This window comes from Zalophus californianus, chromosome 2, assembly GCF_009762305.2.
Source record: "Zalophus californianus isolate mZalCal1 chromosome 2, mZalCal1.pri.v2, whole genome shotgun sequence".
NCBI lineage: Eukaryota > Metazoa > Chordata > Mammalia > Carnivora > Otariidae > Zalophus > Zalophus californianus.
Genome location: NC_045596.1, coordinates 84385620 through 84400400, shown reverse-complemented (window position 1 = coordinate 84400400; position 14781 = coordinate 84385620). Strand labels below are relative to the sequence as shown.

General features: G+C 38.4%; 1 protein-coding gene and 1 long non-coding RNA gene across 19 annotated transcripts in view; one reads left to right on the top strand and one right to left on the bottom strand.

Annotated features, from left to right (window-relative positions):
- LOC113924590 overlaps positions 1 to 6657 on the bottom strand; it is a 35485-nt gene extending 28828 nt beyond the window's left edge. For 9 of the 10 annotated variants that reach the window (XR_003520719.2, XR_003520724.2, XR_003520726.2 and 6 more), the window contains exons 1-3: positions 6523 to 6657; positions 5541 to 5740; positions 4287 to 4481 (exon numbers count right to left, since the gene is read on the bottom strand). This is a non-coding gene — a long non-coding RNA (uncharacterized LOC113924590). Of the gene's footprint in view, positions 1 to 4286; positions 4482 to 5540; positions 5741 to 6082; positions 6237 to 6522 lie in introns of those variants that run through there. The other variant, XR_003520722.2, reaches the window with a different exon arrangement.
- Positions 6329 to 14781, top strand: part of UBE2D3 (ubiquitin conjugating enzyme E2 D3) — a 28331-nt gene continuing 19878 nt past the window's right edge. For 3 of the 9 annotated variants that reach the window (XM_027598540.2, XM_027598533.2, XM_027598539.2), the window contains exons 1-2: positions 6817 to 6973; positions 7760 to 7914. In XM_027598540.2, the coding sequence (XP_027454341.1) occupies positions 7891 to 7914 (24 nt within the window). In that variant the 5' untranslated portion in view covers positions 6817 to 6973; positions 7760 to 7890. The other 6 variants (XM_027598542.2, XM_027598537.2, XM_027598538.2 and 3 more) reach the window with 5 other exon arrangements.

The following is a 14781-nucleotide window of genomic DNA, read 5'->3' as shown; positions in this document are numbered from 1 at the left end:
TCAGATCCTTCAGAACCACTATGTACAGCATTCCCATCACTAACTTACAATTCTTTAATAAAAGAATTTATTAATTTACTAAAGAATTCTCACATAGATATATTTAAATAATCAAATCTAGTATTGGTAAAACAATGATCCATTTCTGGTCTAAATCACAATATGTTTCCTTTGGCCTTTTTTATATTGTTATTAAAGCAACAAAGATTGTATCTATTGTTGGAAAGTAATATTAATTCAAAGTATTTATTTTTTAGTTAAGTACTGATAAAGTTAATTTGTATACTGGGATCCACAAAACGGAGGCCACCTCAAGTGGCCAGGCCCGGGTCACAAATCTAAACATACATCAGCCAGTGCTTATGGAAAACACCTGCCAGGGAAACCTAGCATACACCAATCACAATCCTTCAACTCAGCTTTAGCTAGCTTACCTTACCCTAGAACACAGGACCTGTTAGCCTTACAAGGAAATCCCTGACCTCCTAGCCAATCATACTGCTACCATCTTACTGCTTCAAATGCTCTATAAAACTGGCTCCTGTCCAAAATCCCCTGAAAAGAGTGTTCTACTGTTTGTTAGGTAGTATGCTCCCCCAATAGATGTATTGTTTTCCTTCAATAAAGGACATCAAACTTGTTACTAAATTGTTTGTTTTCTCATTTGACACTACCTAATCCTCAAAATCCTTATCTAGATGATTTATCCATGATTTTCAACCTAACTTGATTTCATGTGAAATTTTAAAGAAAACTTTTTATCTATTTAGACTACTTGTAATTGGATGTATTCTATTTCTGGCCATACTTATGAACTTTTATTTTCAAGGAAAATACAGTGCTACTTAAAATTAATTTTAATCACTGTTTTATTCATTAAATAAGATTGGTGAAAATATCCCCAAATTAAAAACTAACTGATAGCAAAGGCTTATTATTGTATTAAAATCTAATCTGGATTAATTATACTGTTTGTATTGAAGGAAAAACCTACTGCTGACTGTAGATTTTTCATTTTACAAGGATGCCATATCTCATTTATCATCAATAATCTGAGAATGTTGAGATACTGAAAATATTTAGTAACAAGCTTCAGGTTGATTTCACATTTGGTTCTAATTAACTTTTTTTTTTAAAAAACTCTGAGATAATTCACATACCATAAAATTCTTTCAAAGTGTGCAATACAGGGGGTTTTAGTATAACTGTAGAGTTCTGCAACCATCACCATTATCTCATTTTAGCACATTTCACCATCCCCCCCCAAAAGACCCCATACTCATTTAGCAATCACTTCCCATTCTCCCTGCCCCATCCCTGGCAGCCAGTCATCTCCTTTCTGTCTCTATGGATTTGCCTATTCTAGCCATTTCCTATAAATGGAATAAAGCATGTGGCCTTTGTGTCTGGGTTTTTTCACTTAGAATATTTTCAAGCTTCACGATACATGTATCAGTATTTTATATTTTCTTATTAAGTAATACTATTCCATCATATGGATATATCACATTTTATTTATCCATTTATCAGCTGATGGACATTTAGTTCTTTCCACTTTTTAGCTATTATGAATAATGTTACTCTGAACATTCATGTATACAGGTTTTTATGGGAAAATGCTCAAATTTATTTTTAGCTCAAACATTTGTGCATGGTTCATTATGTACCAAAAAACATCTTAATGTAAGGTCAAAATGATGTTCTTAGCATAAATAAAGTACAGTTCCCTAAACCACATTAACTTGTCTTGATCATAAAATGAGATTCTAAACTGGTAAAGTATAGAGAAGGGATAATTTAACTTTTATGCAAACAATATGAAATAACATTTGGTTGACTTGGGTTCTAAATTACCTATTCCAAGCAGCATATGTAAGCATAAATTCTGGACCACAACATTTACAATTTAATTAAACTAATAAAATGGCATACAGTGTGTTAGAGCCAGTATCCTAGCAAACCAGTATCCTTCGCAAGTTATAAAATTCCATGACAAAGTTACAAAGATCTGACAATACAGACTCCATAAACCTAAGTATACGTATCAATCTGTGTTAACTGTATTTATTCACAAGTACATTTTAATTAACCCCAGTACTAAGGTTTTTATAATTATGTGGCTTCGCTGATACGTTCACATAACATTAGGACTTTGACACACTTTCATTAGTTATTTATTACTTACTTCAGTGCCACTTTTATACTAATCTTCTTGATCCTTTATATTTTTGTGTTTTACATCAATTCACACAAGATCTGATCTACCATAACTAGAAAGTTTTTGAGACTTCAATATTCACTAAGAAGGATTTTTTAAAGTTCATCTTTTCAACATTTTTGTATCTGTATTAATTTTTGTTTTTGTTTTTTTTTTTTTTTTTTTTTTTTTTTTTAAAGATTTTATTTATTTATTTGACAGGGAGACACAGCCAGAGAGGGAACACAAGCAGGCGGAGTGGGAGAGGGAGAAGCAGGCTTCCCACGGAGCAGGGAGCCCAATGTGGGACTCGATCCCAGGACCCTGGTATCATGACCTGAGCTGAAGGCAGACGCTTAACGACTGAGCCACCCAGGTGCCCCGTATCTGTATTAATTTTTGAATGTCAATGTTTTTTCATATATAAAACCTTTTTAGCCCTTTGTAAGACTGTAATATAAAAAACGTCTTTCCTTTTTATCAGATAGAGACATTTCAACCACTGTAATTCAAATAGTCAAATTAATGAAAGTCAATTTTAACCTTATATGCAACTGTAAAGTGAGTTCTAACACTAGATATGTAAATAGTGTTTTAAATTTTCAGCTAACCCTAGGCTGCCCTAAAGCATCAAAATGCTTCTAGGTCATGTTCCTTTTAATTTTACCCCTAACAAAATTGAGTAAAATTGTTAAGTTTGCTAGTTTAACTACAAGCAAATAAAACAGAAAGTCTAATCAACCAATTAATTCACTTCAGTGCCAAATAAAAAATTGGGATCACACAATCACTTGTCTCCAGGCATATATAATCTAAACTTACATATATTAGCATTTATTTATATGTCATCATTTCTTGTATACAATCTTGACAGTGGCCAACATAAAAATATAGTGGCACCATTATAAAACAGGTTTAATTTCAGATGAGATAGTATGTCTGTAGGGCAGGGAAAGGCATAAGTGGATTTTTCTAAGCAAAACTCCATTGCAACAAAAATCTCTGCAAAACAATTTTCCAGCCCCAAACGGTTGCCCACTTATTTAAAGGTGGTGTTGAATCTTATAAGCAATATTGCTGCAAAGGAAGAATTTAGAAAATTCCTTTCAGTCACTGGGTGCAATTCTACTTGGAATACTAAGAAATGCATAAACAATTGAGGCAGCAAATATATACTTGTTGCACTACCAAGCAAATTAATATTGGCTATTAGTCAAAGGACTAAAAAATAAACAGCTTACTGGTTGAGTGTGAGCTTTAAGATCATAATGCCTAGGTTTAAATCCTGACTCTACCAGTTAACAATTTTAAGGTCTTGAGTGTTTCATCTATGTAATGGAGATCTGCTAAGATAATGAATTAAAAGACCCCACACATAGTACTTCAAATAATAATTATTAACACTTAAGAAATTTATACAGTATTTTAATTTCATCTTTGGCTATTATTTTCATTTTGCAGTTCTTCCACCACATTTTATTTGTAAAGGCATGTAATAAATAAGAATGATATAGTAAAATGTAAGTTACCAGAAAGCTTGGGGAATGAGTCATCTGGATAGGAAAGTTTTCCATAGGGTATGATTATAGGTATAGTTTAAAAAATAAATAAAATCAACGAATCAGATACAACTATTTCCTAATATGTACTTCCATACATTCTTAATGAGAGTATACTGGTAGTAATTAAACTTTTTTTTAATGAATCACTACTGTTATGGATATAAATTATAACTGTATGTTAATATTTCACAACCCCCTCAAGGCTTACTAAGAGGAATAAGCCCACTAGACTTTATCATGAAGTTCATGGATAGAATCCAGGGAGTACGTGAACTTGGTTGGGAGAAAAAAAAATACATCTTTATTTTTACTACTCTCTAACTGAAATTTAGCATTTCCTTCAATTTTGAATGTAAGCAACAAACAGCTATACCTATGTCTGTATCACCACTAGGAATGAGATACTTTGTATCACATTATAACTTGCTATGAATTTTATTTTATACATTTAGAAACATTCTTAGAAGAGTCCATGGCTTCATCAGACTGCCAAAGTGGTCTGTGGCACAAAAGTTAAAAACTCTGACCTCAAATTTGTCCCAGTCTGCTGTGCATTGTTAATTAAGAGCATTAACATGTTCCATTATACTTTTCATACTGAAGCTTGTTTAGATTAGGGTAATACAAATTGGCTTATCTGGGACTTTTCTTTATGGACCTCCTGGATATGGTGAGTTCCCTTTGGGTAGGGAGCGATGTTTCCTACCATTCTTATATAGCTTCTGAAAGAACAAAACAGAGGGAAAAATAAGCCAAACGAAATTAGATTCAGAGGACACTGAAAGTAGAAATATAAAACATCCTACTCTCCTACTTTCTAAACTAGAAGACAATATGAAACTCCACTGGTTAAATACCCTGAAGTTAACTGCATGGGTTCAAATTCTACTTGTGCCATTTATTAGCTATGTGACCCTAGGATCAGTAACTTAATCTCCCCGTGCATTGATTTATTTGTAAAAGGAGTTAATATGCACAGTACCTGACACATGACAAGTGTTGCATAAACATTACCTATATTCATGATTATTTTTACACATTTCACATTACGGCCAGTTAATGTCTGACTGGTTACATTAATAACTTATGTTTACACAGCACTGCGGTCTACAGTACCCTTTTACATACATTATGACATCTGAACCATACCATAGCCCTGTGAAAAAGGACAGCTATTATTATATATAGTTCAGTGTTGGAAAAAAGCTAAGATGGTAAGTAACAACACGGTATCACCCAAATGAGATGAGAGCAAGAACTCAAACCTGTATTTCATCCTCTGCCCCAACTGCCTAATTCTGTTTCTACTATATTAGACCGGTTAAAACAGAAAACAAAGATTATTTTGGAAGAAGGGAAATAGGCTATGTGATGAGCACTTTCGTGCTCTGCTACTCACAGGGTTGTCTTCTGGCCAGAATAATCTGTATCATTTAGGAGTTTGTTAAAACTGTAGAATCTCATGCTCCACCAAGGCTTACTAAGTCAAAATCTGCATTCTGAACAAAATCCTTAGGTGATTCACATAGATACTATTTTGAGAACTGTTTCACTAATTGCTCTATGACACTCATTCTGGCCACTTAAACAGTATACATTAGCCCATTCATCACAGACCTAGTCTAGTTATTCGGTAATACTTTATTGTAACAAGAAAGAACTTGATGTTTTCTTTCTTAAAGTATATTTTAAAAACAAGTTTATATTTCTATTTCTTTAAAATACCCACTTCGTTAGGTTAGAAAGGAATGTTAGAAAACTTTAAACAAGTCAGCGCTTACCTTTATTCCTTTTAAAAATTAATGTCCTACTACCCTTTGCCTGAAGGATACACAGAGAGCAAAACCACTCTTTCCGTATTTTACATCTGGCAGATTAAAACAGGCCAATTCCATCCTTCTATTTCTGCCCCGCCTGGATATTTCAGTTAAGTTTTTCTGACCCCAAACTCTGATCTCTTTAGTTCTGCAACTCTGTGGATCTAGAAATTGAAACAAAGAGGAGGAAAAAGTTATTAAGCCTATTTCCGTATCTCAATCTTGGCGGATGGTGCGAGGCAAATAAGTAGCCCGCCCCTATCTCCCCATCCTTGTTAATTCATAGTTGAATTTGATTTCTAGCCTGCTGTAATTCTGGGAAGGGCTATATGGGCCCACTCTTTTCAACACTGACCCTCTAGGTCATAAATGCACTGTATTTCGGCACGTGAGAGCGCTGATCAGCGGTCCGCTGGGTTCTACTTAAAATGACTGTTCCCATTTTGAGGGGTGCCTCCTCCCACTAGTTAACCAGCCCACGGGGCAGGCGAGTCAATATCGCTCACCTGCTTCACCGAAAACTTCAAAACGCCGGATCAACCAGGACTAAAGATATCTAGCAATTAGACCGTGGTACCTCCCACCGCACATTCCTGATTGGGCGCGTGAAAGACGGATGTGTCGGCGCGCGCTCTAACCAGTCCGGGGAATTCCATTTCCTCTCCCTCCCACCAGCATAAGCATTCAGGGGCGGTGCTTCCAGGAGACGGCCCGCCCCAACTCGAGCCGGTGCCTATTGCATCTCGCGAGAATTTGTGGGTTTGGGGGGCGGGCCCCCAACAGGAAGAGCGCACAAAACTGCCCTTAAGTCATTGCAGCGCTATAGCTCCTGTTAGCCAGCCACGAGGTTCTCGCGAGATCCGCCGCCTCAATACCAAGTGAGGAAATTGGGGGACGCTGCTGGGAGGGGCGTGGGTCTCGACCGCGCAGCTGCCGCTTCCATTACCTTCCTCCCATGGTCTTCTTCCGGTTCTCGATGCTTCTCTGAATCTGAGGGTTTCCGTCGCTCGTCCACCCTTCCCCCCAGCCCATGACCCGCCTCCGGCCCCCGCCCTCCCAGTCCAATCTCCGATCTGTTTAGTAAGAAGGTGCTGTTCCGAAAAGAAGGAAAAGGGGGTAGCACAGATAAACTCGGCCCTGGACGTAGGAAGTAAACCGCTCCCCTTCACCCTTAGATTCGTCCTGTGCTCGCGACGGCGGCGTTGGCGGACTGATACGCGGCGGTGAAGAGGCAGGAGGAGGGGGGAGGGGCGGAGCGTGGCAGCTGGCAGTAGTTCCGTCAGAGCGGACATCTTGTGGCTGTGTCGTGCGCGTGAGCCCCGTAGGGCCGGGGAGGCACCAGCTGCCGCGCGGGGAGGAGGCCGAGGCCGCAGCTTGAGGGAGGCCCCGGCCCCTCTGTACGCATGGGTGTGGACGGCTAGGGGAAGGGAAGGGAGGCCGGCCCACTGGCCGGCCGGGTAAGAGGGGAAATACAGGCCTGGGGTGGCTTGAGTGACCAGCCTGTTGGGTGGGGTAGGGTGGGAAGGTTGGGGAAGCCAGGGCCTCTCCTGTTTAAGGGGGTGGGGGAATGGGCGCGTCCTCGCGCCCAAGCCGGAGCCTCAGGGGCAGCACGGGCGCGTGGTGGTGGTGGTGGCTGGGCGGGCGCGTGCGGGAGCGCGCTGGAAGGCGGAGTGTACGGTGGCGTCAGGGGCCGACACAGAATAGCTGTAGGTGCGGGGACAGCAACACACATCAAGTCTTTCCTCTATTATTTCCTTTCCCTCCTTGGCTGCACCTTTGAGCAGAAACCGAAAGAAGCCCGGCGTCAGTCCGGAGTCTCCTGTTTCCCCCTCCCCCCTAGCCTTTCTTTGCCCTAGTGACGCCGGCATAGCGCCGACTAGGCCCCGGCTCCTCCTCTGCTGGGCTCCGGACCCTGCCCCGCACCCACCCCTTTCTCCTACGCCTCTTCCTCTCCCACCCGGGTCTCTTCCTTTCGAGAGGCCGGGAAGTCAAACTTGTAGCCGCCCCTCCGCTCTTTCCGTCACCCTCGCCTCCTCTTCGGGCCGAAGCACGGCATAGAGGCTGTTGGTGGCTTTGCCACGCCACCCCACCCACCCCGGATCGCGACCGTTTTAAGGGACCTGGATTCATCAGGGTCTCTCCGGGGCCTGTACGAGTGCTGATCTGCTCCGTTTTTGCAAAAGGCGCCTGTGTCTGGCAGAGCCGGTGTGAGACGAAGAGACAATCCTTCCCTGCCGCCCGGATAATCAAGAGTTTTGGCCGGACCTTTGAGCACACACCGAGAGAGTGAGGAGCCAGACGAAAAGCACAGACTATGGCGCTGAAACGGATTAATAAGGTAACCCGTGGGGCTGAAGGGAACGGGGTCGTGGGAGGAAAGGAAGACTTAGTCTCGGAGGAAAGCGTGGGGGTGGGGAGGAAGTATAATTACGAAAACGTCCCTCCTTGGGTCACTTCTTTTGGGGGATGGGAAACGCAGATGTACTTTAAAGAAATGAGGTTTAAAGCTAGAAACAACACTTGTGGCGAATGAGGTGTATCGAGTATGTTTCGGTGGAATCGGTGCAAGTTAGGGGTGGGGGAGAGTGATTTCAGGCGCTTCGTTTCTGCTTCTAAAAGAAGAGTTCGTCTTGTTTGAGGGTCAGAATTGCCGAGAGACGCTCCCACAGATGTCATGGCGCTTCCTATTCTCGGTGCTTAAAAACTTCAGTTGTAATAGAAAGGCTCTTGGGTTTTCTAGGGGGAAGAATCATAAGAAACTCAGGGGAGAAGATCATTGAAATCTGGCGGGTCCCGAACTTAATTGGGGGGTCGGTGTAGAAGTCTTTTGGCGGCTGAAATCTAGTGAATGAGCCTAGTCAAACTTCATCGACTCTGGGCAGGTTACAGAAGAATAAGTGGGGCTGGGAGGAGATGGGCTGACACTATGTAACTACTTCCTATGTTTTGTAGTTAGAGACTTCTCACCCGAAGCTATTTATCAGAGGGACACTGGGAACTGATGTAAAAGGCTTCTGGAAGCTCCCTTCTTTTGGGGGGGGAAGGGGGGACTAGGGGTGTGAAGGCAGTAAAGGAAGGTTCGGTGTACCTATTTTTGCCTCAGCTCATTTAATAATACTCGCAGAAGATTGTTTCGCTACTTAAAACGTGGTTTGATACTAAACTGTCGATAGAAGTTGAAAAAATAGGATTTTTCGAGGCTCGGGATGGGGGGTAAGCGGAACCTCCACCTCCGGTGGTTTAGTCTCATTTTCTTGCTCTAACTTTATCCCGCATTTTAAGATGGCGGCTGCTTTAACTGGTTCAGGCTTTTTCCGGCATCTCTTTTCGTAATAATATGAAATAATATTCTTTGTTAAATGATAACTTTGACATCAGATTGTACACAGCTCTTAAGACAACCTGCTCAAGACTTTATATTCAAACTCTGAGACTGTATTTCCCTTTTTTGTAACTTGTGTTATGTGTGGTGTGTTTGGTTCTTGCACAATCGAGGAGGGTGGAGTATTTACAGCTAACTTGAAAAAAATGTCATGGAATAAATTCAGCCTTACTAAAACTAGAAGACAGAGGAGGTTGTGGGTTAGAAACTTCGGTTTGGATGGGTTGCTTTTTTTTAAGGGGGTTCTACGTGGAAGGAATGGCAAGGACTTGGCTTTACTAAGTAGACCTGATGCTGCCTAATTTTATTTAATACGTGTAACTTTGTAGTTATTTGACCAAGCGTATTATGAAAGACGATGGTTCAGATTTTCACGCAATGTATTAAGGCTGAAATCTTGAATTTTGATTTAGTTCATCATTGCATTGTCATTGTGAGTTTATGTGATATATAAACTTAAATCTTTGTTTTTGAGAGAATAGAAAAAGAAAGGAAAAAATTGGGGGGAGTTAAGATTTAAAGTAAAAAGGATTAAGCATCTCTGACCACTTCTAAGGCCAGCAATACATTGGAGAAGCACAGTCCTATTTTACAGCATAGTTAGTACAAAGAATATAACGTTCAATATGAATCAAAACCTTTTATATATGAGAATTATATATGAGGTTACTAAGATGTGGAATAATTTCAAATCCATAGCTTTTTATGCGTGTGGAACAGAACACTTTAAAGGAAGGTCTCATTGATTTTTTTTCTTTTACAGGTGATACCCAGCTGCTGTGACACCACTTACTGATTTAAAAGCTCTAGAGAGGCAATATAGTATAATTAAGAATGTGAACTTTGGGGTAAAAATACTCCAGTTAAGAGTTCTAGGAATGGGCAAGTTATTTGTATGCCTCCCTAAAATGAATACTTGTTAGGTATGAATAGTTCAGTGCCTAGTATGTTCTAGACACCAGGGATGCAGCAGTGAGCAAAACTAGGTTTCTAGATTTTGTTTATTTTAGGATTAAAGAGGTTAATGTGTGGCTTTGAACAGGCCCCTAGCACATGGCACTCAGATTATTATTACTGCTATTTAATATCACTTTTTAATCTTCAGAAACTTTAAGGAACTTTCCTGGCTTAGTACTTTTCATTAATACCAGATTGTCTTCAGTTGTAAATATTTTGAAAGTATGCGTAATACAGAAACTGGACATAATAGTTTCCAAATTGGAAGAAACAGTGTTTATGTGGGACTGTTAATTCAACCTATAGAAAGTTTTTGAAAGGCACGTGGCTTGGTATTTAGCTGTTAGTGTCACAATCACGTGATGAAACTTGAAGAAAAACAAAACAAAAAATCCAAGATCCAAACAGAATTTTAGTGAGTAGACAGTTAAAGGGAAATGGCTCATTTAGGGACCTCTGTTCTAGAAATATGAGGTCAAGTAGGCATTGATGTTAGTATGGTATTTCTTGTGTCATGTATCGCTTTGTTTTGAATTTACTGTCTGAAGCTCCCAAATTCCAAATACTAAGATGTCTGTATTCCTTGTTGATACTTTATTTTTTTTCCTTGTTGATACTTTATTGAAATGCTTATCATTGGGATATTTTTAGCCATTAGTAGTCATCTGATCAAGCCTTTGGATTTGTTTTTTTCTAAAGCTACGTTGCAGTAGTTTGAGTATTTCTTAGACCAGGCAGCCTTATCAATAATCTTACTTGGTTTTCTACTATATTATTTATTTAATAAGCCATAGTATGGTTTTATAGGGCTATTTATTAAACAGCAAGAATCAAAAATGGGAACTCCCAAGTTGATTAGTGGTGTTTGAGGACCATAGACCATTTTACTACTATTAAACAGAATAACTACAGTGCCTGTATTTTGGGGAAGTTTAAAAAGAACTTTACATAAAATATGTGAGCTGAGCCTAGAGGATTAATGTTTTGAGTGTTTGCAAAGTGTCAGAACTATTTGAGACACCTGTATTAACTCATTTAATATTACAACAACTCAAGGAAGTAGGTACAATTAAATTGTTATCCCCATTTCAAAATTAGAAACCTGAGACACAGAAAGGTCAAAAAACACCCAGAGTTTTAGACCATTGCAGAATTGGGATTTGAACCTGGGCAGTCTGGCTCCACAATGTGTCTTAAATGTTCTGTCATCCGTTAGGTTTTTGGTAATCAAAAAGGTTTTCTTTTGCATTATTGTACTGTTAATAATAACTAGGACTTAGCATGTACTATGTACCAAGCACTGTTCCTAAGCCCTTAATAAGAATCAACTCATTTAATCCTCAAAACAGTTCTCTTGAGATGGATGCTCTTTACCATTCAATATTATACATAAGGAAACAGGCACAGAGAGGTTAAGTTCCTTGTCTAGTCACACGGCCAGTAAGTGACTGAGAGTCAAATCAGATCGTCTACCTCAAGAGCTTAAGTTCTTAAACTACATGCTGTTCTGCTATTCTGAACCATTTCAATGAATGTTTTTTGGTCTTGCTACCTGAGATAAGCTATTGCTCTCCTTTCCCAGTTCACATTTAAATAATTGGGATTTGACTTTACTCTTACTCTCAGGTTATAGCTAACTTGTGAACTAAGCTGTTCACTAACCTAAGTTTTGAAAGCAGGAATGAGTTTCTTTTTGATTAGTCTCTTCAAGGACTATGGGAACTACCATGTGCCAAGTAATTGCTAGGGGTATCTTAAAATACACTTCTCCCCAAAGAGCCTTTAGGCTGGATACATGGTTTTGCAGGGTTTTATTTAAGACCCTCAAGGTGCTTCTGTAGCCAGCTAAATTTGTGGGATGGTTGTGTGACTCATGGATGCTAATCATGGTGACCTTGGTGTTTAATTTTATTAAGAGTGACTTATTTTAACATTGCTTTCATCATCTTCATGTGCGGTATTCTAGTTTTCGTTGTTCCTACAAATACAAAGTTGAATACTCTTATAGAACTAGGGGGAAAACTACTACTTGTATCTGTTGTTAGGTTATATGTTACTTAACTCAAGGATTCAGCACCCCTTGTTAGTCTAATACGCAGTCAATTCTTGAAGATTTTCCAAATCCTTTTGACTATAATGATCCCTTTCTAGTAAAGAAGATACTAGGTTTCTACTACTGACATAAAAGTTTTCAGATTAAAGTCTCAAATCTTAGATTGGCTTTTGCATTCTATAGACTACGTTATTGTTGGTTTTGACATGAGTTGTATTTGTGTATCAGGATATTGAGCAGAGATCTTAAAGAATATAGTGTATGGGATCTTAGCAGATTTATGGAATCATTTTCTCTGGGAACAGGTGTAATTTTGAAAGGTCCCCTAGATGATTCTGAGGCCTCCCTCAGTGGTTAAGATCCGCAGACCTAGGGATACTCATTTAATCAATACTTAACTGAGGTTTTGCTCTGTTTGACAAAGTAGTCTAGTCCCAGGAGACAAAAAATAAGGGAAGCCTTGTCATTACCCATGAGAATCTCTGCTTTGAGTGGAAGAAACAAGCACATAAACACACGAATTAGGTGTTTGTCACCTTGTACAACTTACCTTTCGAGAATATAAATCAAGTATGAGAAACACTTATTGAAAAGAAATTAAAAGGGAATCTTTAGTCATATTATCAGATTTACCCATTATTATTAAAGATAGTTTAAATATTTTACCTATATTATATTTTGTCATTTTGGAGTGGTTTTTCTAACTATACTTAATTCTCAGTGTCAAACTATTTTGAAATTAGCGACGTTAAAGGATTTTCATTCTTTAACTGGAAAATTTGTGTTCTTGATTTGGTTTTGCTACAACAGTAATGATTTTATGTGAAAATTGAACAGTGTAATTAAGAACGGATGCATTTAGTGAATAACTTACTAGCCAAGTTAACCTTGGTAGATAAGATTCTCAAAACTACCCTCTGCCTTGTTATTTGGGGAAGGAAAAAAATCAATGAAGTGTTCTATACTTTCCCTTAAACATCTGATTTTTATCACCAATACTTTCAACATAATCTTGTATCATTCAGACTGAACTTTTCATAGCTGGATTTGTCATATTTTGGCCTTGTTGGTTTCAGTTGTGAATCACTACTTGGTTACTTAGTCATTTTTAGGATGGAGTACTTGTTCACATTCATCCTAGCCTTGTTATCATTTCAAAGCTAATGTATAATTGGATGTTTTCCACCACTGGACTGCTGTTAATTTTGTTTTTTTAAAATCTGTGAAATGTCTTGTATGCTTTTATGTATCAAAGCTGAGAACTGAAATTTGGCTTTCTGGTTTTGCTCATTTAGAATAGTGCCTATAGAAGAATAGCCTTGAATAATTTTAAGTGATTTATGTGGTGATCTAAAGGAAGAAAATTGTAGTATTATTCATTCAACCCATTCTTTATATCTTGTCTAATTAGATGAGCAACCACACTGTCTCACCTGTAATTACAACTAAATAGGAAATTAATATATTGTCAGTGATACAATGAGACATGGTTTACCTGTTAATCCTTAAGCTAAAAGAAACTTAGGATTTCTCAGAAATTATAAATTCCAAACTAAAATGATTTTAAAGTGACTATTCTCATTCTTAAGTCTACAGTTCTATAAGATTATTCAGATCCCATAATATTTTTGCCAAGCTTCCTTCTGAAATAACTTATGGTAAGGATACATTTCTGAAATGTTTGCTGTTTCCTTCCTTACCATTTGTGTCCACACATGGTATATAGAAATTTCACAACATAAATGTAATAAAATTGTTTGCTTCATAGTAAACCTGATCTTCATAAGAACAATTAGAGCAGTTCTCATCTGCCTAATTAGGCAGTTAATTGTACTGCATTTTGTCCTATCATTGGTCTGAATATGTACCTTTATATTTTGCTAGGTTGTAAAGGCTCCTTGAGGGTGATTCTTACTTCAAAATTTCTTGTAAAGGCACTCTTCCTGCCTCCCACCTCATGGCCTCATCCCATCCAGCCCCCAAGGTAGTACTTTCTGTTGCTCAGTATAGGTTTTAAGAGGCAAGGGCTGTCTTTATAGTGCTGATTCACAAAGTTATACACATCTTGTCTTTAAGTCAAAAGTTTTTAAAGAAATGGACTCTAATAGAATACAAGAAATTACCTTTCAGTAATGGCATGAACTTCTAAGTTTTCCCAAAAGTGATGATGGGAATTGTATCTGTGCTACTACTATCATTATGACCTTTGTGTGATAACGTACAAGATGAATGGTGGAGTATGGGATAACAAGTGATTGTGAACATGGTGATAATTACTCAGGGATGGAACCCGTGAACTTGGCTTTACCATAGTAATCATCTTTGTTTTCATAAATGCTGATTTTGGTTATGTTAATCTAACATACAAGTGGTGGCTATCATTGGAAGAATGTTTAGCAAAATGTTTAAATGGTTATTCCTAGAGGCATTAAACCTTACTGGACACTGATCTGGCATGGCTGCTGTGTAGCTTCATATTCATAAATAGTTGTTATATTAACAATTTATAAGTTCTTTAAAGGCAGAGATCATTTTTTATACTTCCCTATCATTTCTGTATACCTGTGTGTTTAATACCTTGGCTTCCTTTTCTTCATAGTCTATGATTAGTCATTTTCACTTCTTTGAAATAAGATGTAGCAAGAGAAGCAAGAAGCAAATATTTGTAGTCTATTTAGACTTCTGAGTCAGTGTCTCAGCCTTTTCATGATTTTTCTTCTAACAGTCAACTGTCAAAGAGATCCTGTGCACTATAATGATCAAAGTTCTTTCTCAAGATAAACTGTAGACTTTCTCTTATGAGTCCCAGGAAA